This window comes from Heliangelus exortis, chromosome 15 (genome assembly GCF_036169615.1).
Source record: "Heliangelus exortis chromosome 15, bHelExo1.hap1, whole genome shotgun sequence".
Taxonomy (NCBI): Eukaryota; Metazoa; Chordata; class Aves; order Apodiformes; family Trochilidae; genus Heliangelus; species Heliangelus exortis.
Genome location: NC_092436.1, coordinates 342,244 through 366,148, shown reverse-complemented (window position 1 = coordinate 366,148; position 23,905 = coordinate 342,244). Strand labels below are relative to the sequence as shown.

Below are 23,905 nucleotides of genomic sequence, written 5' to 3'. Positions count from 1 at the left end.
GCTGGTGACACAGGACATGGTGAGCGGGCCCCCTCTGTCCCCTCATGGCAGGAAGAGTCTGTAGGATCCTAATCCAGAGAAGGTTGGGTACAGGGGATGCTGACAACTTTTCCATCCCCTTTCCTGTGGCAGCCCAGCCCTGCCCTTGGGATGTTGCTGTGGCTGAGTGCTCACAACAGGCCAGCAGGGCAGGGGTTAAATGGAAGCAAGCTTAGGAATTGGAAAGAAACTCAAGGTTTGAAAAGGCAGAGTCATTTCTGGGGTGAGGAGCTGCAGTCCATCACTGTGCCCAGCTGCACTGTTCCTCTGCAGGGCTCCATGCAGCACTGGTTTTCCACAGGGGTACAGGCAGACGTGGCAGGGTTGGATGCCAAAAGCCTTGCTGGGAGTCCCGAGGAGCTCTCTGAGTGTCTGGGACACTTGCCCAGAGGCTCTTCCCTAGAGAATGGTCCAGGTGCCAGCCCCAGCATGGAGATGCTCACCCAGGAGTAAACGCAGGCTTGGATCCCTGCACGTTGCAGCAGATTGGGGTCAGGCAGTTAATGTGAAGGTAAATGAGTGGCTGTTTGAATAACATTTCATTGACAGTGTAATCCATGCCCTGCGGCTTCTAATTAAGTGCTGCTGTTCAAATTCATCACCAAGAACAGCAGAGAATTAGCAGAGGGACAGCAGAGGAACTGACAGCGCCTCTTGATGTTTCAGCAAATAATGGGGATTTGTCCTGAAGAGGCTGAGCTGCTGGATGCTCCCTTCTGGAGCTGGGTTTGGGTGTGGTGAGGTGGGGTGCTGGATCAGACTGCTCAGGGTGGGAGGTAAAAAAAAAAAATTACCTCTGGCCACCACTCAGAGCCCCCTCACTGGGGATTGTTTAGTGCTGAATCCAGGCTGGTATCCAGGATGGGATCAATGCTGCTCCCTGCACCAGTGCACAGGACGTGGTTGTGACCCCACGGCCACCACTTCACAGGTCCCTGGGTGTCCCCACCCTCCCACAGGCTGCCAGCAGTGGGTGCAGGACCCCTGGGATGTTTTCTCAGCCCCACCGAGGCCTCTGTGCCCAAGGACCTCACCGGGACATCAATCCAGCTGGAGGGGGAGGCTGCATTATCCCTGGTTATCCGCTGTGTCCTCAGGAGTGCCACGGGACACCCGGGGGCTTTGGGACCCCCCAGCACAGACCTGGCAGCCACCCTCTGACCTGGGACCTTCTGCAGACACCACCACAGAGCTCCCGTCACCCAGCAGAGGCACAACAAGCACCACACAGGTACGTTTGGGACAAATTTACTTCTGATACCAGAGTGTAGGCTTTCTTTACAAGAACCAAAAAAAGAACATTTGTTTTTAAAAAATGGTTCATTTACTCTTGCTATTTTTTTTTTTATTTATTTACCATTTTATTTAAAAAAACAAAACAAAACAAACAACAGAGTTACTCCTGGAAGCCATCACTGGTACCAGGTCTGTAACCCAGTGCCCTTTGTCTTGTCCCTTGTGGTCACTCCTCTGACGGCGCCGCTGTCCCCACGCGGGGCAGGGGGGGGGGTCTGGGCTGGGGACCCCCCCTGCACAGCTCCAGGTTCTCCCCGTGGTCCCTGTGATCCATTCCTCTGGTACCAGAGCTGGGAGGCTGTGGAGGGACAGGCTGAGAGCTTGTCCCAGTGGGACCAGACCTTGGGAATGTCCCTGCCGGGATGTAGGTGCGGGTGGGGTCCCCCTGGGCCAGGAGGGTCACCCTGACCGAGCCACTTCTAAAGTGACAGTGTTGAATTTATTTTTTTTTTTTAATTGACTATGTATTCATTTGCTTTTTTTGCAGCTTGACTGAAATAGTGCTTCTTTTTTTTTTTATTGAACAGTTGCTCAAGAAAAAGAGGGACCTGAAAAATCTTCAGAGTAGAAAGGGGCAGCCTTGCCATGCAAAGAGGAAGAGTTATTGTTTTTATTATTATCATTATTATTATAACGTAGGACCCCAGACAGCCTCTCCCTGAAGCAGTCAGGTGCCAACAGCAGTATATGGTTGGATTCTTTTTTTTAGAAGGTCATAAATTAGCAACTTATACTTTATCTTTAAAAAAAAATGAATAAATAAATTAATTAATTAAAACAGAGAGAGAGAGAGAGAGAGAGAGAAAGAGTAACAACATGCAAGAGCTTATAACAGAACAAGTAGAAATGACCAAAGCTAAAGACAAGAAATGCAGAAGAAAAGCCCAGGTTCAGTTTGGTTTGCAATCAATGCAGTTTGGAAGCATCATTTATAAAGGTATTTCATATACCAAAAAAGGCACCACAGTATCTACAAAGCCAAATCCTCAGGAGCAGTTCTGTGGGGTGGGGGGAGGCAGCAGCCTGGCTGCAGCAGAACCATCTTGGGGTGCAGCAGATCCCCCCCTCTAAGCTTGTCCATTGCAATTCTCAACTTTCCTATTTTACGTTTGGTTTTGCTGTCTCTGTTGGTAGAAACACACACGGAAAAAAAAAATAGAAAAAGACAAACGTGAAGAATGGCAAAGGGGCAGATGGTCTGGATCTGGCAACCTAACACGTGGAGTATTTCTAGGATCAGGTTTAAAACAGCACGAGTGGGGCTGCTGTACCCCAAAATCCCCAGGGTGGGGGGTGTGTGCCCAGCACAGCCCCCCCAAAACTGCCCCCTTCCACGCTGGTGCATCAGCAGACCACCACCCCCCACCCCCCGTTACACCTTAACACTCAGTGTGTAAATAAAGAGAAATGTGGTGTCTGCTGGGGGTGCTCCCACCCCTCTGGGGCGCAGGAGGGCTCCCTCTGCACAGCCACTGCAGAGCAACAACTGAACACAGGAACAGGAAGGAAAAGGGGAAAAGAAGGAAAAAAAAAAAAAAAGAAAAAAAGAAAGAAAAAAAAAAAAAGAAAAAAGAAAGAAAAAACCCATTTGAAATCTTGTGTTTACTAGTGTTCAGTACATGAGAACCCTAAAGAACAACTTGTCCTCCTAGTTAACCTTGTCCTGGAATATATACAGGTTATTTGTTGCTGCCACGGCGATGATGTTCTCGGAGGGGTGCCAAGCTGTGTGCAGGATCTTTTTGCTAAAGTCCAGACTGTCCACGCTAATTTCATCTTTCCTCCTCTTGCCCCCCACGCAGACCTTGCGGGGTTTGAGGACGGCGCGGGGTTTGCTGTTCTCCCGAGAGGCCTCCAGGGTCACGTCCCGCTTGGTGTTGCGGTCGAACATGCGGAAGAAGTTGTTGTAGGATCCGGTCATGATGACACTGAGGGGACAGGAGGAGGCAGGGGGTCACCAGGAGGCTGACACCCCCAGAGGAACAACAACAACACCAGCACTGGGGGGTCCTGCACCCAAAGGCTCGGGTTTATTCTCAGGTCCTCCTGAACCCAGGGAACGTGCAGTGGGGAGGAAATTCAGGTGAGAGAGTCACGGAATCACCGAGGCTGGAAAAGACCTCTGAGATCATCAAGCTAACCCCAGCACATCAGTCAGACCATGGCACTGAGTGCCTCTCCTCAAACACCTCCAGGGATGGGGACTCCACCGCTTCCCTGGGCAGTCCATCCCAATGCCTCCACCTCCATGAGGAAGAGGGCTCTGGCAATCCAGAGCCAAACACCTCAACCCCTCCTCCAGACGTGGGTGAGATGGAGACAGGAGATGGATCCCCCCCAGAAGGGAGCCAGGATCCCAGCTGGGACCCTCAGCAGTGTCAGGGTGCAGGGCTGTGGGTCTAGGGGATCCCTCTTTTACCCACGGGGACCTCTCCAGGCAGGGTGGGGATGATGTGGGGATGATGTGGGGACCACGTGGCAGCCACAGGGCCACCCAGAGCCGCTCACCTGTCGGAGCCATTCCAGACACACTCGAACTTATCGAAGATGCAGTCGTTCTCATAGAGAGAGCAGAGCTTGCTCCTCAGGTAGTCATGGACCTGCCAGAGGGAGGATGGAGTCAGGCCTGACGGGGTAATGATCCCCCTGCAAATGGCACTGTCCATCTTTAACCATTCCTCGTTCATTTTACAGGATTTAACAGCACGGCACTGCCACTCACCAGACTCACCACGGTGGTGCCCAACCCCTGGGGGTGCCCACCCCTCCCACACTCACCTGGTAGGTCTCAATGGGTCGGTTCTCCATGTTCAGGTCCCACACCTTGACTGTGAGATAGTCCCGGGTCATGATGTACCTCCCACTGTGGCTGAATTTGACATCGGAGATGGAGGAGATGATCTCAGAAAAAAACGACCGGTTACTGGGGTCTTCGGGCTCTTCAAAAACTGCACAAGAGGAAAGGACAAACCCCGGTGTCAGACAAGGCAGGAGCTCCCTGTCCCCATCCTGTCACTGCAGGATGCTCCTGGGAGGGGAGCAGACACCCCCAGAGCTTCAGAACCACACAGCAAAGGAGGCTCCAGTCACCTTCAGAGGCACCCGTGTCCCCACGGGATGTCACCACAGCACCACAGCCCAACACTCCCCACTCCTCTGTGTGTCCTAGACCCGGGACATGCCTGCATTTTTATGCATTTTTCTTGGCACAACTGAAGCTCCTTTGTTCCTAACGCGTGCGATGAGTAAGGAGGATCATCAGAGACCAATCTGTCAACAGCACTGAGAAACCCAGAGATTTAGAGCCTTGCACGCCACCTCTGCTCTCTGGAAATCAATGTGCAGCCTAACCAAAAGTCCATGTAAATATTTTATAGCCACTGCAACCCACGGATTTAATCTGATCAGTCTTTGAATAAATCACAGCTTCTACAGTTTGAAGGAGACAGATGAAGTTCCAAATCAAATGTATTTACAAATTTCATTTCCAAGTAACATCAGCTGGGCAAGTATGGCTTTAAAAAAAAAACAAAAACACCCCTTGAGATGCTGCTGGTGCAGGGACATCTGTCCAGCCCCCTCTTTCCACACCCAGATGGTGGAACCACTGCCTGATGTGCTGGTATAAATGATCTGGCTGCAAACCAGGGATGGCACTGCCCACTGCAGGACATCATTAGCTCCTGGTGGGGTTGGAGGAAGGAGATTATTGGTTTCTGGGTGACACTACCAGCTCTGATCTGCTCCAACTAAAACCTGGGACAGTTGAGGGCTCAGCTCAGCTCACTCACCCCACGGGTCCCCAGCACTGGATTTGTCTGCACAAAGAAGTGAATTTTCTAACAGGGAATCAGCTCTCTCTGCTCTATTCATGAAACCTTTTTCCTCTATAAAAGGCCTGAAAGGAAAAAAATAGGTAGAGAGAACATGCTGTGGCTGGGAGATGGGAGCAAATGTGTGTTGCCAGAGTTGGTTTGGCTACCCAGACCAAACCACAGAGGTCAGAGAAATTAACTTGGTCCAGACACACGTGTTTCACCCCATTGCTCCCCTCTCCTTGGAAAGATGTGGCTGGCAGAGCCTACTTCCCCTCTCTGTCCTCCTCCTCTTTTGTGCATCCTGGCTTCCAGGTCACAGCAGCTGCCCTGAGCAACCCGTCAGATGAGAGGACTTTGGATCAATCTACCCAAGCTATCCATGGATCCATCTGAGCTATTTGGTCAATCCACCCCAGCTACCCATTGGTCCATCCAATCCAATCCATCCATAGGTATTCCCTGCTGAGATTCTGTGCTGTTCCCAGGACTGGCCACCACTTCTCTTCCTCCCAGACAAAGCACCAAGTGGGACCACAGCACACAGCTGGGCTGGGCAGGGGCTTGCAAAGCTATTTTTGCTCCCTGTCTGAAGGCTTTTCTCCTGCTGCAGCAGCAGAACCAGGCTGCTGAGCTCATGGAAAGGATTTCTGAGCACTAATTCTCTGTTACACAACAAACCTCTTTTCCCCTGACAGGGGGCAGGAGCTGCTCCCTCTGCCAGCCCCTCCCCAGAACCTCCTCCCTGGGCAGAGCAAACTCTGTGGTGGTTAGGAAGGGAGCCTTGGCCCATGGGGTGCCCCTGCTCCTCGGGGAGCCCTCGGCCCCTCTCTACCACCTGCAGCAGCCATGTAGAGGAGGGGCTTTGCTTTTCTAGAGTTCCATCTGCAATACCCCAAGGTAACACCTGAAGGCTGGTGGGTTCCTCATCAAAGCAGCTTCGTCTGCAGCTGCTTTCTAACTGAAGCTGAAAATCTTTTCAGCAGAGAATAAACGTGTGTCCGTGCTGCTGTAGGCAAAGGCTTCCCTTTGGGAAGCAGGCTGCACTTGGAGCCTTTAGTTCCAGGAGTTTGGTGGGTACCACCACAGGTGGCTGCTTGGAGTAAAAATGGGAAGCCCAATGCCTTTTGCTATGGGGAAATAACTGTGGTGACCCTCCACAGAGGTTTCCCTCACCTTCCCATGTGATTTTCAGAGCAAGATTCCTTTTGCAGGTATTGCAGCTGCTCCAGTCTCCCCTTTGCCTTCCCACGAGGGGCTCCAGACAAGACACAGCTGTGGGCACCAGAGGCTCCTCACACACAGCCTCACCTGTGGCAGGAGCCTCAAATAAAATGGGCAAACAGAATTTAATAAGAGCAGCATATCAGTAAAAGCTGACCCCGAGCAGCACACAGCATCTGTCTAAATAAACATGACTGGGATGTGCCGTGCTACCCTCTGCATTTTTATGAAACACTGACAGTTATTAAATGTCTGCATTGGAGGATTCTCCTCCTAAAGCCACTGCTGCTTTTCATTTTGAACTTTGATGAACTGTCTCAATTTCGACTCACGGATCCTCTGAACTGCAATTGACAGAGGCTGATGCTCCTGAGGGAGGGAGGGAAATCAATGAGGAAATGTCACAGGAGGGGTCAAACCCAGCCAGGAATCAGGTGAGCCCCGGGGGAATGCAGCAGTGCCCAGACAAAGAGGGATGCTGGGGGGGCTTCTGCTGATGAAGTGTCAGGAGAATGAATTTTGTTTGCTCCTTAATTGTGTTCTGGAAATGCAGGAACAGAAAGGTGTTTTGCTGAGGATTTGGGAAAACTGTCACTGGGTATCTCCAAGCTCCCAGGCAGTGATGCAAACCTTCTCCTCCATCCACTTTACTCCAGCTTAAAACCTGGTGTCCAGCTGTGACTGCAGCTCAGGAGCAATAGCTGGTGTGTAATTCCCTGTTGCCTCCAGGAAACCTAAACCTGAAATGCACCCAGGTGCTCTCTGGATGTCCACTATTAGCGTGGGGCTTCAGTAACTTGCACATGTTGGTTTTTTGGTTTTTTTTTTCCCCACAAGATACTGACCAGTTTCTGAAGAAAATTCAAACAAGAACAGGAGACAGAGGAGTTTAGCTGCCTGGTCACAGAGCACAGCAGCCCTGGCTTCTGCTACATTTCACTCTTGTAAAGGCAGAGACCAAACCCCTTTAGGTCTGTCCCATCTTAATGTCCCATTTCCAGCACAGCCAGCCCACCCCAGACAGCAGTCAGCAGTCCCCAAAGGGCATGGGGACAGCAGCCAGGGGAAACACCTCCTTTCAGTGCCCAGGGGAGCCCCGGGGCATGTGGGACCAGAGCCCAGCACATCCCAGGGGAGGATGGGGTGAGGTGTCAGGGCAGAGCTGAGCCCAGGCTGCTCTGCACTCCCCTTTTTGGGGTGTTTCCCCCGTCCTGGCCACACTCACACTTGGCGTGGCGGTCGCAGAGGGCAGCGGTGCGCATGTCGCACAGACGGATGGTGCCTTTGCTGCTGCTGTAGACAAAGGTGTTGCAGTGGTGGGGGTGGAACTCAGCAGCTGTGATCACCTCTGTCAGCTCCTCCATGTTGGCCGGCTTGATGTCCACGATGTCTGGCAGGGAGAGTCAAGGAGCCCCCGGCTCTTCCCTTGCTGCCCTCCCCAGGACATCTCGGGGCACCCAAACCAAGGTGTTCCCAGGAGAGCAGCACCATCCCGGGCAGTGCTGAGCCAGGGCCAGCCAGGGCCAGGTGACAAGGGACCCTCCCAGCCTGACACCCAGGCAGTGATCACTGCTGGAAGCAGCTCCAGGTCTTACAGAGTGAGCCAGACACCCAGCATGGGGCGATTCACTCACTGCCCAGGGGGGAGGGAAAGAAACAGCACCTTTCCCTGGAATGCAGATTGAGATCCTGCTGTTCCTGACACGACAGGAGTTAAACAAAAAGATGCAGAGGATGACAGAATTTCCCACCAGGGAGAGCCCAGTGGGGCTGGTCCCACGGCTTGGCCAAGTGCAGCCAAAAGAGATCCCAGGAAGGGGCTCCAGGGCACTGGGCAGAGGTGACATTGACAGACTGGCAAGCCAGAGGAATGGGACATCTGGGTGGGCATCCCTCTGGTGATGTTTCTCCATCAGTTCTTATCAAGTATTTTAAGTGCTGCACTTGCACCTTGGCCAACTCTCCTCATCCAAACTCCCTGAGGTCTTACCCAAACTCAGCACGCCTCATCTTCTAACCCAAAAAGTGACAGACGTGTCAGCACTGCCCATCCCCACCCACCTCCAGCCCCCACCAGCCACACTCCAGTGGCTGCTGAAATCCTCTCCAGCTGCCTAAATTTGCCACGTGCCCTGGGGGATTTCTCAGTAGGAAACAGGATATAAATATCAGTGATGATTAGTGTCCTGCTGTTATTCCTATGGCTGCTGTTACAAGGGTGACTTGGCACCACCTCATTTGCAGGGCTGTGATTGGCAGCCTGTCACCCTGCTGCAGGGTATAAAGCAGGATTAGTATTTCCCCTCTCCCTCTCCCCCAGGGCATCTGTCTTCTCCATCACCTGCAGACCTCTCCCTCCCCATGCACACCCTGCAGGCAGAATTGGAAACCTGGGGAGGCAGCAGCAGAGATGCCAGCCCAGCCCTGCACCAGGACAGCATCATCCCCTGCTCCTGAGCCCCTGCCAGCCCTTGCTGGAGGAACTGAGACCTTCAGGTGAGACACTGAGACTCCTGCTCATCACCATCACAGTGGGCATGGACACTGGCAGGGGATCAGCTCTGCTGCCTCCCAGGGGGTCAGACCTTCCAGATTTCTCTCCACCACTCACCTTCTCCAGGACCCTGTCTCCCCATCCAGCTTTCTCATTCTCCCTCTGACTTTGGCAGATGTCTGGGCTCCCAGGGCTTTTCCACCTACCTCCCTTCCTCCTGCTTTTGGCTGGGTTGGGACCAGCAAGGAGCTGCTGAGGGCAGGCACCAAAGGATACTAAAACTTTGATTTGTGATTTCAAAGTTCCACAGGTTTATCCTCAGGTCATCTGCTGACATGTAGGTCTCGTAATCGCTGTTGACAGAGATGGAGTTGATGTGGTAGGTGTGAGCATTGGCAAACACCCTCCGGGGGGTGGCCTCCACCATCAGGTCCATGGGCCGGAGCACGGGAACCTGTGGGGTGGGAAGCAGAGCATCAGCACACAGGGACAGGGTCTGGGGTCCCACCTGGCATGGGGGACACCCCCATGGGCTCCATCCACCCACCTCTGAACACGTCCCCACCCAGGAACCCTAAGGACTTTCTGAGTGCACCAGCAGGAGGACACACAGGGACACCAAAGCCTTTAAATCTGAAGAGAGGCAGCAGCAGCCCTGCTCAGATCTTTACTGCAGCAACCCTTCCTTCCTGGGAAAAACAGACAAAACTCACTCCAGCCTTGCTTTGCCAGTGTCAACCAGAATCTGAATTCTAACAGAAATATATTTCTGGAGAGATCCAGGTCAGCACAGATTTTTCTTTTAACTTTGTTTGTTTGCTTGCTTGTTTCACAGTGGACAGAGGTGAGAGACGAGACAAGGAACATGCAGGGACAGATGGAGGGACTGGAAACGGAGACATGCACATTTGCCTTTAGATTAATAAGCATAACTCATATAAACATTATGGGATGGAGAGAGATGCAGCAAGAGCAGCACACAGGAGGAGCAGTGTAAGTAACAACTTGAGACACAGTGCACTGGGAAGGTGTCAGCCTGTGAGGCTGATTGCCAGAGAGCTGCTCCCTCCAGCCACTTCATTACTGTGAGCATCGTCTGTCTGCTGCCCAAAGAGATTTCCCAGGGCTGCAGAGGTGGGGATGGGAGTGTGACAGCCAGCTTGAGTGACACTGGAGCACCGGGACTGCCAGCTCGGAGCCTGAGCCTAATGTGATGAGCCTGGCCGCTAATGCAGCCTGACACAGCCAATGATGCATCGTTTGCCATGGAAGGGCTCTGCTCAGCCATCTGGGGATGGGGCTCATGCCCTGCTCAGGGATCAGGGGTCTGGGGCTGTCATTCAGCCTGTGGGACACAGGACACTGTGCAAAAGGTTCAACAGCTACATCCAGCCCAGGGCACAGACACTAGCACAGCAAAGGCTTCACTCAGATGATGCTGACAGCCAAGCCCCAGGACAGTCCCCATCCCTGGCCCCGTCAGGAGCCCAGCAGCTCCCCAGCCTGCAGCCACCATGGCCCAGCACAACTCTTGCCTGGCTCTCAGGTGGACACAGCCACAGAACTGAGAGGAACTCCTCAGCCAAGGACATTGTCCACATGCTACTTCAGAGACAAATTCTGGGAAGGTTTTGGTGGTTTTTTTTAATGTGTGTTAGTTGGTCCATCACCAGGTAAAACCCCAGGAGAGGAACAAGCCTGTCCATCTGTGAGTCTGTTGTTAAGGCAGGGGTTTTATCTGCTACAGCATCAAGAATCGCTCTGGAACACGGAAAACAGCAAGTGCCCGTGCTCCTTCTCACCCTGTGCTGTGAGCTTTTGCTCAGGGGTATCAACAAGAAGTGCTTAAACACGAGAACACTGGCAGCTGGAGACAGGAGAAGCCAGGAATGGGCTGGGGACACACACCAGCTCAGGGACCTCATCCCATGACAGGAGAAGCCCAGCAGTGAAGGCAGGAGCAGCTCAGGGCAGTGAAGACAAAGCTCCTAACAAATGGGGCAAAATGAAAGCAGCTGAAATCTGGTCTTTTTGGTTTTTTGGAAGCACACGGTGACCAAGCCAAAGCAGCCAGCTCCCACCAGCATTGCCATGGCAATCCTCACCATCACAGAGACCTCCTCTGAGCATCCAACCTGCAGGGCAGACTCTGGTATTATATATACCCATTATTAAAGGGTAATTCAGTGTAACAAACCACATCAAGTACATAGAAAGGCTGTCAAATAAAATAAACCACTAATAAATTAAATTACTGTCTGCTTTCAGGGAAGGGGGGGGGAGCATGCCAGTCATTTTTCATTTAAAACAAAATATGTCTTAATTTTTTCTTTCTGTCTTTAGCAAGCACCCCCTGCAAAAGAGCCAGCCCCATTCACTCAAAGTACACATCACACATGATTCCTCTCTCCTTGTCTGTGAAGGTTTCTCCTGTCCAGAGTTAATGAGGCACTAAATCTGCCTCCAGCCATAAAACTCATTTCCTGGGTGGCTGGGGTGTGTTGGGAGCTGGCGTGGCCCCTTCCCACCACTGGTGCTCCCTGTCCTGCTGCCCCCAGCCAGGGAGTGAGAGACCACGGTGAAGTAAGGACAGGTCAGGAATTGCTGCTGCTTCCCTGCTCTGCCCCCTGACCCCAGGAGGTTTCTGCTTTCCCTGTCTCTCATGTCCACTGACACCAGGGTGGTGATGGATGTGGTCTGGAGGGAGGCAGAGGTTCCTCAGGAAAGCCTCCTCTGCAGGGCAGGGAGTTCCCAAACACAGGGGAAAGGAATGATGCCTCAGCTCCAGTTACCTCCATGGCAGAGCTTGCTGCTCCTGAACAAATCTGGCAAAGTCCTTCACCTGCTCCAGCAGCTGAGCTCCTCAGAACGTGCTCCCCATGTTTATCTCTTACCTCCACAGGGCATCCTCTCTAGCTGGACAATGCTGCCTGCAGATTAGTATTTTGCAGGCAAAATGTGCATCAGACACCATTTTCACAGCAGAATGACAATTCTATGCTTGTCAGGATTTTGCCTTACTGGACCTTTCCCACAATGAGTGGAAAGTGCAGGGGACAAGCCTTCCATCTCATTACAGGTCCACCTGGCTGATAAAGCTTCTGGTCCCACCTCTCTTCCCCAGAGGAGTCCCTCCCTGCCAAAGCATCACATTGACACTGTTGCCAGTAAAGTCCCACCAGGCAGTTTACAATTTGCCTAATTTTCCTGGGAGAAGTGTGTAGAAGCACAACCACATTAGCAAACACACATGCAGAACGACCCCAGTCTCCTTGATAATTCTGCCCAGCACACTGGTTTTGCATTGACATTGTTTTTACAGTATGTCTAGACACAGATACCAGCAGTGTAATTGCTGTGAATGAAGAGATGAAAAAAAATATGTGAAAGGTCAGTTCTGGTCACCAGCATTTCAAGGTGAGTTTACAAATATTGAAAGGATGAATAGTGAGTTTTCACCAGTAAAGAAAGTATTCAACTCACAGTGCCAGGGAACCACTGTTAACAGCTTGGTGACTGCAGAGCCCCAGCCCTGCAGCCCAGGAGACTGAGCCCAGGGCACTGCTTCACAAGTGACAACAACCAGGCACCCCCTGGCCTGCCCATCCCACAGATCCCACAGATCCCACAGATGCCACAGGTCCCACAGGTCCCAGACCAGTGATGGCACACATGGTGGGGAGCCTCTCCTTGGGCAGAGGGTCTGGGCTGCCCAAGGGCAGCAGAGCATGCAAGTGTTACACAGAGAGCTGCTCTGCAGTAATGTAAGCCACTAATGAAAATGGGAAAAGACTTCTTTTTTCTTTTCTGTTTCTGTGGCAATGGTTTGATGATGATCATTTGAAATTGATTAGTTCTGCCATGTGCATTTTATAGCCAAAAAAAAAAAAAAAAAGCCAAATGTTTCACATTATCTTGTCATTTAAATGATAATGCATGCAAGGAGAAGACAGACACATCTCTTTGCTGGGCAGCCACGCAGCAGCACAACAATCCTTCTTCAAAGCACCCCCCCATCCCACTCCCTCTCCCATCACACAGGGTGCATTGGATGCAGCAGGAACACAGCACACCCTCCTCAGAAAACTGCACCCAGGAGCCAGGAAACCCAAGTGCTTTGGCAAAATGGGGGATACAAACTAAACTTTATGATGGATTTTGTGGGAGCTCTGAATCAGAGAGCTCTGGGATAGCTACAAACACCAAGAACCTGGCACATCCCTGCCCGTCTCACCCACACCACACTTGGCCTGGGAGGGTCATTCCTCACCCAGGGAGGTGTCCACAGGGAAGCACCCTCAGTACCATGGCAATCTCCAGAGCCACCAGTGCCAGGGTGAGACACAGCCCTGCTGCCCAGGACAGCTGGTCCCCTGGGCCCCTGGGCCACCCAAGACCATTTTCTTTCTTACCAACACCTGGAGTGCTCGGGGCAGAGATCAGCTGCCCAGGGCAGGGATGTTGGGCTGGGTTTCTGAAGGGCAGCAGGGGCTGGGACGAAGGAGGGGAGTCCCTAACCAGAGCCTCTCTGCAGATGTGGGGCAATAAGAAATCCCTTGATTGGATTGAGAATGGGAGGTGGCTGACACAAGAGCATCCTTCAGTATCTGCTGCTGCTCCCCAAACCAGCTATGAGACTGGGGGCTATCCAAGCGAGTGGAGCTCTTTTAATGACTGCAAAATGTTTGCTTTACAGTTTAGGCAGAGTTAAATGCTCCTTCTGCACTCTGTGGGTTAGAAATCCCTCAGAGAACAATGCTCATCAAGTGCAGTTAAACCACTATGACGAATGGCTGAGAGATGATTGCAGTCAGGTGGTTTTAAAACCTTTTTTTTCCCTTGTCTGTGGTCAAAAATTAAACTGTGGGTGGACGCAGCTTTACTCCAAAGCACAAGCATCACAGGACAACTAAACCTCAAAGACACACCAAGCTGCAGCAAAATGGTTGCAACTATGTAAATATCAAGGTAAATTCCTCAAAACACTATCTCAAACCAGGGCTGGCAGGACACTCCTCAATCTGCCACCCTCAGGGACAGCAGGCTGCAGAGGGATGCACTAATAACCATAATCCTGAGCATTTACACCCTGGTTAAGAAGTTTCATTCCCAAATGTCAAAACGTAACGAAATATTTTGCCTAAGGGGTTACACTGTTTGTGTTGGAAAAGGAAGAGCATCACATTCATTTTGGACTACAAAGCTGCTTCACTCCCGCCAGAAATTCAAAGTTCTTAGAGGATACACTATAAAATAAAATAAAACAATATTCCACAATTGCTCCCTCACAAGCCCTGACCTTGCCCTTGCTGTTTGGCACAGGGGGCAGCAGTGTTTGGGTGCTCAGGAGCCCCTGGGCATGGGACCAACACTGACAGCAGATGCTGGCAAAACAGTGACCCCAGAGCACCCAGGGCTTTGCAGTGTGTTGGGGCAGGGAGGGAGGCACTGACCCGAGTGACATCCCACAGCAGCACCGGCTCCTGTCCTGCCCCCCAGCTCCCACATCACATCCCGAGTGAACTCCTCCCACGGGCTGTCTGGGGAACAGCACATGAGGCTGGAAACGCTGCCTGAAACATGACAGCAGATACATATATACATGAAATAAAATGTTTTCTTGCTCTGTAAAGAAAAATGCCTGCCAGCCACCAGGAGCAACTCAGCACGGAGATGGGCATTAACTACCTGTCTGGGGTTCTCAACAGCTTCATCTGCTGCAGACCTGGAAGCCATCAAAGTGAGCCAAGGGTAATGATAGGAACAATTTAATACATATAAATACGAAACCCCCAGGTACTCAAAATGCAAATTCTGACAGGATGTTAATAAATTACATGCTGGTCTGGTCTCACTAATATCATGGCAAAATTCCTGCACACTTGGCACCTCTAGGCCTGTGGGTTACAGGAGTTACTGCCCATTTCTGCTCTCCCGTGGAGGGGAGCACAAGCACAGCTTCTCCCCGTTTGCAGAGAAACACCCTGCTCCCTGAGGGACCCCACACCCCCGAGCCCTCCGTACCCCCGGGGGTCTCCATCGGGGGTCTCCACCGGAGCAGTGGTGGGGTTAACAGCACCTCTAACAGGGTCTGCACATCCCAGCCCCCAGCACAGAGGGGAGGAGGCAGCCGCGGGCGTTCACGCGTGGATCGGGATCCAGCCCGGTGGTAACCCCTATAGCCTGGGAGCAAAACTCATGTAAAGTGCTCCTGCTGCAGGGCCCCTGGGATGCAGGAGCTCCAGCACCCACCCCTGCACCACGACAGCATCTCCGGTGGCAGGCAGGGGGCACTGGCAGCGATTCCCACCCAGGGACTCCAGAAGAAAGGTTCCTGGGCAGCCCTGTGCCCCCCACTCACCCGTAGTACAGTGATCATGGAGGGGTCTCGGAGACGGCCGTCCTCATCCTTGAGGTTGTATCCCTCGGGCCTCTTGTCCCGCTCGCTGACCTTCCACAGCTTCACTGTTTTATCTGGGGGGAGAGGAGGGGGTCAGGGCTGACATGGGGGCACGTGGGCACCCAGTGCCACCGAGCCCCAAGGGGAAGAGGCCTCGGGAAGGTGTGGTTTTGTTCTGAAGAAAGGTGTTTTCTTCCCTCTCTCCTGGCAGAGACTCTGTCAGTACTTTATCATCACTTCCATCAGGTTCCCTGCACAACTGTACCATCCATCTTCATTTGCTCCTTTACCTGGCAACTCCAGTAGAGTGCCATTAATTCTGGTTTTATCAACCTGCTCTACTACAGGGGGTTTCTATATGTGATGTTAGTTTAGCACTAAGGACAAAATGGAACAGAATAACACAGGAGTATTTCTAAAAGAATCATTTTGATAACCTGATAGCATATGAAACACCATCCCAAATGGAAAGATAATATCCCTGTTAATCAAAAAACTATTTAAAAACTCAATTAACAGAACATTATGCTCTATAATTAATCTTCATTGCATTTCAATGATTCTTCCCCCAAATGAATTTAATAAGTCTTTGAATTTTATTACAATGATCAATAGAGTCAATTCTATAATACAAAGTAGGTTGGTTATAGAAGATAATTAGACCCCTCCTTTTCCCTTGAAGTAATTAAGTCATATCCATCTTAAGGTTCCATTCATCCCAACTAATATTCCCCGATCCTCTTGATATTTATCAGAACATAACATGGAACTGCTGAGATGAACACAGCTGCAAGTTGAAACAAATAAGGTGTGGGTTTTTTTGTTTTGTTTTGTTTTGTTTTTTTTAAAAAAAGAAAAGTTGTCAGCAAGGGGAAAAAGAGTCCACCCCTCCCTTGCAGGGAACAGATGCTGTGAAATAAGGACAAAACCTCCTGCATGGAAACTGAGCTCTGCCAGACAGCCCTGGCCAGGTTCCTGCTCATGTCACCCTGAAGAGTGCCAGCATTTTTTTAACACATTTTTTTTCCCCAAAAAACACCTCAGGGAAGGGCCCATCCCTCTGCAGGGTCCCAGGGGACATGGCTGGGGCTGTGGTGGCCACATACCATTGGTGGAGAGCAGGAAATAGGCTGCGTTCTGCTGTGGCAGCCATCGGATCTTGTTGATTTTCTCCTCAATCTCCAAACTTTTCAGGTAATCGAACTCCGGCTCGTGGCTCTGGAAGGTGCTGTAGACATTGTACTCTCCCCGGCGGTGGGGCTGATTCTTGCTCTGCGGGATGGAAATGAGAGGAGAGAACGTTTCCTGGTGACTCTTCAGGTTTTGAGGGTTTGTTAGGGGTAGCGAGAGTCTGTCTGGGTCTGGAAGCCAAGTCTTGGCCTCTCCTGGCACAGCAGCTCCTGGAGGCTGATGTGCTCCATGGGAAGGGAGAAGGAAATGAGAGAGCAGAGAGAAATTAAATACTGCTGGGAAGGCTGAGGAAGTGTGTGTGAGTGGAACCTTTAACCAACCGCTCCTCTCCATACAGAGAAGGAATTTGGAGGCTGTACCCATGGGGAAAATCTCAAACCTTCACCAGAACGTGACACTTGTCACAGCCAGGCCTGACTCATCCCTTCCACCAGCAGCAAACACAGCCCCAGGGAGGGGGGTGCCCATGGCTCAGACAGGGCTGTCCCCCAGCACCGTGCCAGAGCAGCCAACTGGGATGGCTTCAGGAATGGCAGGAACCTCCCCAGAGAGAGGAGAGAGAGTTTGTTAACATCTCCTGGGAAAAAACCTTTCAGCAAGGAAACGTGACTGTCTCGTCCACCTCTGCTTTGTGTTCATTTTGGATATTTTGGCATTTGGGGGGCTTTGGGGTGGCGCTTGCCACAGGACAGATGCCTGCAGCCCACTCAAATGTGCCAGTGTGACCCCCCTGTACGCTGGGCTGCACAGAGCTGCATCCACAGCAAAAGGATTTGGGTTTGGAGGGTGTTTTATGAGATGAAACCTGGTCCTGCTCATGTTAACAGTCGCTTTTTCTATTTGGAGTCTGCCAGGAGAGACCTGAGGTTAGGAGTGACACAGACGGATTAGGAAACAGCAGGAAGCTTCTCTTAAAAGGATAAAATGGGCATTTTGCATTCACTGGCACTTACCTCCTGCTCACGCTGAAATATTACAACACGGCCCCCCTTGTCCCCTGTTGCTAGTAATTCTCCGGTGTGGTTGAATTCTACTGTAGAGATGATGTCAGCTGGAAAGAAGACAAAGACAATTTAAGTAACCACAGATTGGCTTTCACAGGCGTCTGGAAAGCACAGCTACGTGGCTTGTCAGCACCTCGTCCCCCGTGGCATCCCCCAGACCTCCCTCTTTCTGTTGTCTATAACCATAACAGCCAGAGCTATTGGGAACTTTGCTGTTACGAACCAAGACCTGCTCAGCACCCCTGGCCCTGACCCAAATTCAGGATATTTCCATCTCCTTGCCAAGCACTGCCAAGGGAATGCTGCTGGCAGCTTGGGCATGGAGCAGGGTGGCTGGGCACAGCCTGGCATGGCATGGCACGGCGTGGCATGGCATGGCATGGCACAGTATGCTCCCCTTGCAGCCTGGGGAGGTGCTTTGCCTCCAACAAGAAGAGGGAACAGACACATGAGGACACCTCTGTATTCCCACCTGAACCCACCCAGCTGTGCCCTTTTTCTCTGCCTCTTTCCAGATTTCCTTACTGCCTATAACTGAAGTGACACCTTCCAACCCTCTATCACCCCAAAAGCCACCAGCTCACACCAATGCCCTTCCCCACAAACAAGGAGGCAAAATGCCCCAGCAGGGACTGGTGCCGGGCTGCAGAGAGAAGCCAGGAAATGCTCCTGGACCTGTAACTTGTAAACGCTTTAATCTGCAGTGTTTACCCTTGAGGCAAAGCAGGCAGGAGAGCTGCTAATGACTGGATTTATTCGGCCTATTTTTAGCAGAATGTCAGAGGTTAATTCCATGGCAATTACTGCCCAACTGGTGCTCCCCAGAGCCCAGAGCACAGCGCTGAGCCAGGGGGATGGAGGGAGGCAGCCCGGGGACCCATCCCAGTGCGGGGTGCAGCTTGGAGTGATGGGCACCGAGTTGTGCCCATGGCCACAGCGTGCCCACTGGGGTGGCTGATGGGTCCACAGGCCTTTTTCCTCTCAATTCTGCAGCCCCCCAGCACCAGCAGGGCTGCACGGCCCGTGGCTGCTCACCGGCACACTTCACTGCCCCCAGCCCACCCACAGCCTCAGGCACCCCCAGTATGGCACACACAGCCCCCCAGTATGGCACACACACCCCCAGTATGGCTCACACCCCTCCAGTATGGCAAACACAGCCCCCAGTATGGCACACACACCCCCAGTATGGCTCACACCCCTCCAGTATGGCACACACAGCCCCCCAGTATGGCACACACAGCCCCAGTATGGCTCACACCCCTCCAGTATGGCACATCCCCCCAAATTTGGCACACCATCTGCCCCAATCAGCAGCTGACCCGGGGTTCTCCTCCTCTGCTGCCGAGCCAGGTGGTTGTGGCCATGGGCCCTTGGGTTCAGAGCAGCTGGGGACACGAGACCATCCTCAATTCACACCCCTGCCCACCACTCTGTCTTGCAGGACATCCTTGTTCCCTCTCTGGGTTTTCCCTGTCCCGCAGGAGGTGCAGGGTGCCCACCACATCTGCTGGGCTGTGAATATCCAGATGGCTGCAGGCAGGTGAGTGATGAACTCCAGGCTGCTCCAATTAATCCCCCTACATCTTCCTCATCCTGTCCCACCTCTCCAGCATGAAGCACGTTCACAGTGACAGGTGAATGCATTCTGAACTTCATCTTAATTCATTTACAATGCTTAGTGGCTATGAATAGCTACAAGGAGAGGATTTCACTGCAGACAGAGATGGTGCTGCAGAAGCAAGCCCCAGGAGGTGGATGGTAATGCCTCATCCTGCTGAGCCTGGAAAGCTCCAAGGAGAAGGATTTAATTCCCTCCCATAGAGCCCCTTCTGCCTCAGACAGCCCCAGTGGGCCTCTGGAAAGTTTGGAACCACCCATGACCAATGTCAATACAAAGGCTGAAACGTGGTGCTGAAGGGATGAGCTCTGCCCTGGCCCATCCCAGCAGGAGCCAGGCCACCTGCAGCAGAGCCAGGGATATCAGTCACCAGACTCTGAACTTCCCCACATCCTCTCTCCACTGGGTTTGAACCCCTGGTTAAATACCCTTCCCATTTAGCAACCAAGACAACAGAGCACTGAAGGTTTCCAGCTGGGTTTTTGTCCCAGTTTCCCTCAAGCAATATAATCTACACATACTTCTTGATTGCTTCTGCTGTTCTTCAGCACACTCTTCAAAACCTCTTTTAACAGACCACCTCTTGCCAACAGGTTTACAATCCATGACCGCATCAGCCCATCACCTCCAGGTCCCCATTTCACATCCAGCATGGACTGGAGGTGGCCAGGCACCATCTGCTGTGACCACCATGTCCCCACTCTCCCTTCACCAAGCTTCCCTCCTCTGCACAGCCCCTGAGCTCAACACACAGCTGGGTCACTTCATTTTCCCAGAACAGAGAAGGAGATCAACAACCTGCTTTTAGACAAGTATCTACCATGAAAAACCCACCCAGTTCTTTAACATTGGATTTGCCCAGCCAATGGGCCAGAGCAGCAGGGACCCACAAAGTCCCTTGCATGAGGGTAACCATTGCAAGGAGCCTGCACTGAAGCTGGAACCTCAGCAATTAAATTAGCAAAATGTCAGTGAACAAAACAGCCACAACACTCCGTGAATACCTCCCAAAGAAGAGGACAGGTATTTGTGAACACGGGTCAAAGGCTGGCAAGGAACATTTGGGCTGGGAAATCCTGCTGGAGCAGGAGCTGCAGAGGCCACAGCCTGGCAGTGCTGATGTGCACCCTGCACTGAGCAGTATTGTGTCCCCTCTAAAATTACTCAGTTGAAAATTTATCTGTTCTGCACTATTTAATCTTCCCCATCACCAGCTGCTGGTTTTAGGTCATTCACTTTTCAATGAATTAAAAATAACTCTCTGTGCTGCAGTGAGACATTTCTCAGACAGCACCTGCTACCTCAAGCATCACCTTCCCAGCAGAGCCCCCTGAAATGCTGAGCTGAGCACCATGAGCACTCTCCAGCCCTCCTGGCCCCTCCACCCATTTGTTCTACATCCATGGGGAGGGGGGTGCAGGTCCCCTGAACACCTGGAGCGACTGTTTGCTCTCAGGCATCAGGATTTCAGACAAGGAGCACAACTCCACACCTCAAAAAAACCCTAGCAATAAAAAGATCTTCTCATGAGCAGAAGCATCCAACCTGGAGATGGAGACAGGAGCATCTCCCCAAAACACCCACAGTCTGGGCACTGGGTTCCCTTCCCAAGGGCTCTGGTGTGCAGGAAAACATCCCTGAGGGTGGAGGAGGAGGAAGGCACAATGGAGGAGCAGGGTGCAGCATCAGGCCCTTCTCAAAGCCCTCTCTCCACAGACTCAGGCCCCTCCAGCACAGGCTGGCCAGTCACAGGCTGCTGCCCGCTCATCCCCACCCACCACACTTGAGAGACAGGACAGGGTAATTATTAATTAAAATTCACATGTATTCACATTGAAATGATCAATAATTTACGCCCCAGTCACATAAGGTTCCCACAGCAGTTTTTTGACAACAGAAAGGGAAAAAAAAAAAAAAGCTTCTCTCTTTTTCTTTTTTTTTTTTTTCCCTTTTCCATTTCCCTCATCACCTCCTACACGCCTGGTGCCCTGAATGTGGGAATTTAAAGAAAACAGTTTCCATGGAGACCCTCCCCTCTGCCAGCACACCCGTCCTCAGCATCACTGCTCCTTCACTGCTCCTTCACACTTTCATGCTAAAAATACCAAAGACAGGATTTGATTTCCACCATAGCAATACAGTTTTATCAGAAAAATAGGAAATTTATAATACGCACACCCCCCTCCTCCTCTCCTGGTGTGGAGGGAAGGCATGCCCTCTACGAGGAACTGGAAAATGAACCTGTTATTAAAAAGAGAAAAGACAAAACCAGGGGAGCTGGAGTTGGTGCCAAGACCTGCATCCCTGGAGCAGCCTGGCCCCGAGCAGGAGCTGCCCAAGCTGCTGCCCCTCTCCTCTGTCCCCCAGTGCAGGGGGCTGGGTGCCCCATCCCTGCTCCTGGAGCATCCCAAGCACATTGACAATGCCTCTGGAGCATCCCAACCACCTCATCCCTGCTCCCAGCTCACCCTGCCTGTTGCAGCATCAGCAACAGCTCCAAGCAGAAGGGCCCTGGTAACATGGGTCCTTGTGGGGAGGCCACGTGGACACCACTCATGTCCCACAGGATGTGCCCCCCATTTGCACACTACAACTCCATTGTCCAGCCTGTGAGCTCCATGGCACAACAGGACAGCTGCTGCCTGGTGGCAGGGGCATCCCTGGGCTCAGACCCACAGGTCAGGGGGTGTCCCCCAGCTCCCCGGGGCCCTGCCCACTGCCACATGCCCCCCATCATGTCACACTGCCAGCCCTATGGCACAGGGCAGTGCTCACACCCAGCAGCCAGAGGGAGGTTCAGCATAGGGAAAGCCAGGGAAAAATCCACCTGCAGGCCACAATAACCCTTCCAGCTGAGGTATGTGCGTTACAGCAGCTCTTAACCTCCAGAGCTCTCCTGGGTTACCCCAGGGTCACTCTGGGGCTGCGGGGGAACCCGCAGTGGCAGCGCCGCTCCCCGTGCTCCATCCCTGGGGTTTGTGTAAATCTCCCAGAGAATGGCACGGCACACACAGCCTCCAGCTCCTCAGATGACAATGAACTGGGAAGCACCATAAATAACAGCAAACCAGGCTGCCAAAGAAAGGATTTAGATCGTTCAGATCCCAGGCTGAGAGTTGTCAAATCCAGTTTAACACTGGTGAGTGTGGGGTGATAACTCACATCTGTCCCCAGCCCCCCAAGCCAGCCCCTTGGACAGAGTGAGGGCAGAGGGGCTTTGCTGAGCAGAGGGGACACTGTGCCCACCAGGGACAGGAGGAGGTGCTGCACGGCCACCCCCCAGCCTGCTGCTGGCTGCAATGGAGAAAGAAAATGGGATGTCATCAGGTGGAGAACAAAACCTACATCTGAAACCATTCGTGTGGATGAAGGAAGAACGAGGAGGTCATGAAAAATTAAAGGGCTTAGGGAGAGAACTGAAGGACACAGTCGTGCCTGGTAATGGGAGGGCCAGAGCCCGAGCCCACCCTGGGCCGCCTGTGGGGTCTTGGCATAGGTGAAGCATCACCCCTGCATCTCACTGCTCCATGGACCCCTGCTCAGAAAGGGGGTTTGAGGAGGATGAAAACCTTGAGTTCTCAGTGAATAATGCAGCACAACCCCCAATCCTCCTGAGGAGGACTCCTGGCTCTGAACCTCAGTGCCAGCTGTGGGTTTTATTTTGCTCAGGAAATTGTGAGACTCTTTGCATTTCACTGGTTAAGAGAAATCCCTTTGGTTTCCCTTTTTGTCTGCCTCTTAAATAATAATAAAAAAAGGAGATAGCAGGCTTCTCTACTGACCCTGAAGCACACAGGTTGCCAGCAGTGAGGAATTCATGCTGTGTGTCAGAGCTCTAGGCACAGATTCACAGAGTTTTGATGGAGAGTTGTGAAAATGCCAAGGTGCAGGCTTGAACACCAAAAGAACTTTGAAAGGAGCTGTGACCCACTCTCAACTCTGTAAGTTCAGATTTACAACAGAAAAAAACCCGAACTCAGCTCAACCCAACCAATCAAAGGCCAGTCCCAAACACAGAGGGGGCTAAACATGGCTTTCCTCACCACCCAAGCCCCATCAGAACAGGGCAGAGTGTGACCCTCAGGGCTGAGCCCCACCAGTCCTCCCCAAGCTGCGTGGCCCCTGACGGGGGATATGGATGGGCAGGGGAGAGGGTGTCAGAGGTTAAACTGGAATCTAATAGCATGCAAAATATCATCTGATTGATCTCCATTGATTTTTACCTGCTGAGGTGAATGATAGCTTGGCAAACAGAAATCAATTCCACTGCATTAAGCCCAGTGAGTGTCTGGGATCATCAGCAAAATGCCCGGAAACACCACGGCACAGCTGCTGCCAGACCCCCCCATTCCAGAGCTGCAGCAAAGGAGGACACCAGGAACAACTCCATGCCAGGGCACCTCAAAGCCCTGGGGAAAGCCCAGCCCTGCTCCCTGCCCCATTGCCAGCCCTGTTCTCTGCTTGGCTTGCACTGGTGTGGGACCCCCGGCAGCTCCAGGGTGGGATGGAGACGCTGCCCAGCTCTGCTCCAGGGTACAGCTTCAAGTCATGATGATGAGATGCTGCAGAGCTAGCAGCAGCGGCTGCTCTTCCCCAAAATGGAATAACTCTCCTAGATTTAAGTGCTAAAAATACTGGCACATTCAAAATTTCCCTGCCCTTGTTAGATCAAAGAATAATCCAGTGCTGCCAACCCAGACGAATGAAGCTTCCCTCCGGCAGCATCCCCCCAGGGCAGCTCCAGGGAACAATGTGGACTTGCTTCTCTCCCCCCACCCTCACAAGGTTTAATTCCCTGTAGCTGCTGGAAGGGAGAGCTGA

At 52.2% G+C, this 23,905-nt stretch overlaps 1 protein-coding gene across 2 annotated transcripts in view; it reads right to left on the bottom strand.

The window, feature by feature from the left end:
- Window positions 1-1,271: 1,271 nt before the first annotated feature.
- PPP2R2B (protein phosphatase 2 regulatory subunit Bbeta) overlaps window positions 1,272-23,905 on the bottom strand; it is a 56,776-nt gene continuing 34,142 nt past the window's right edge. For both annotated transcript variants that reach the window (XM_071758633.1, XM_071758634.1), the window contains exons 2-9: window positions 17,413-17,510; window positions 16,375-16,540; window positions 15,230-15,342; window positions 9,145-9,322; window positions 7,600-7,764; window positions 4,114-4,283; window positions 3,844-3,935; window positions 1,272-3,263 (exon numbers count right to left, since the gene is read on the bottom strand). In XM_071758633.1, coding sequence (XP_071614734.1) covers window positions 2,984-3,263; window positions 3,844-3,935; window positions 4,114-4,283; window positions 7,600-7,764; window positions 9,145-9,322; window positions 15,230-15,342; window positions 16,375-16,540; window positions 17,413-17,510 — 1,262 coding nt within the window. In that variant the 3' untranslated portion in view covers window positions 1,272-2,983. The remainder of the gene's footprint in view (window positions 3,264-3,843; window positions 3,936-4,113; window positions 4,284-7,599; window positions 7,765-9,144; window positions 9,323-15,229; window positions 15,343-16,374; window positions 16,541-17,412; window positions 17,511-23,905) is intronic.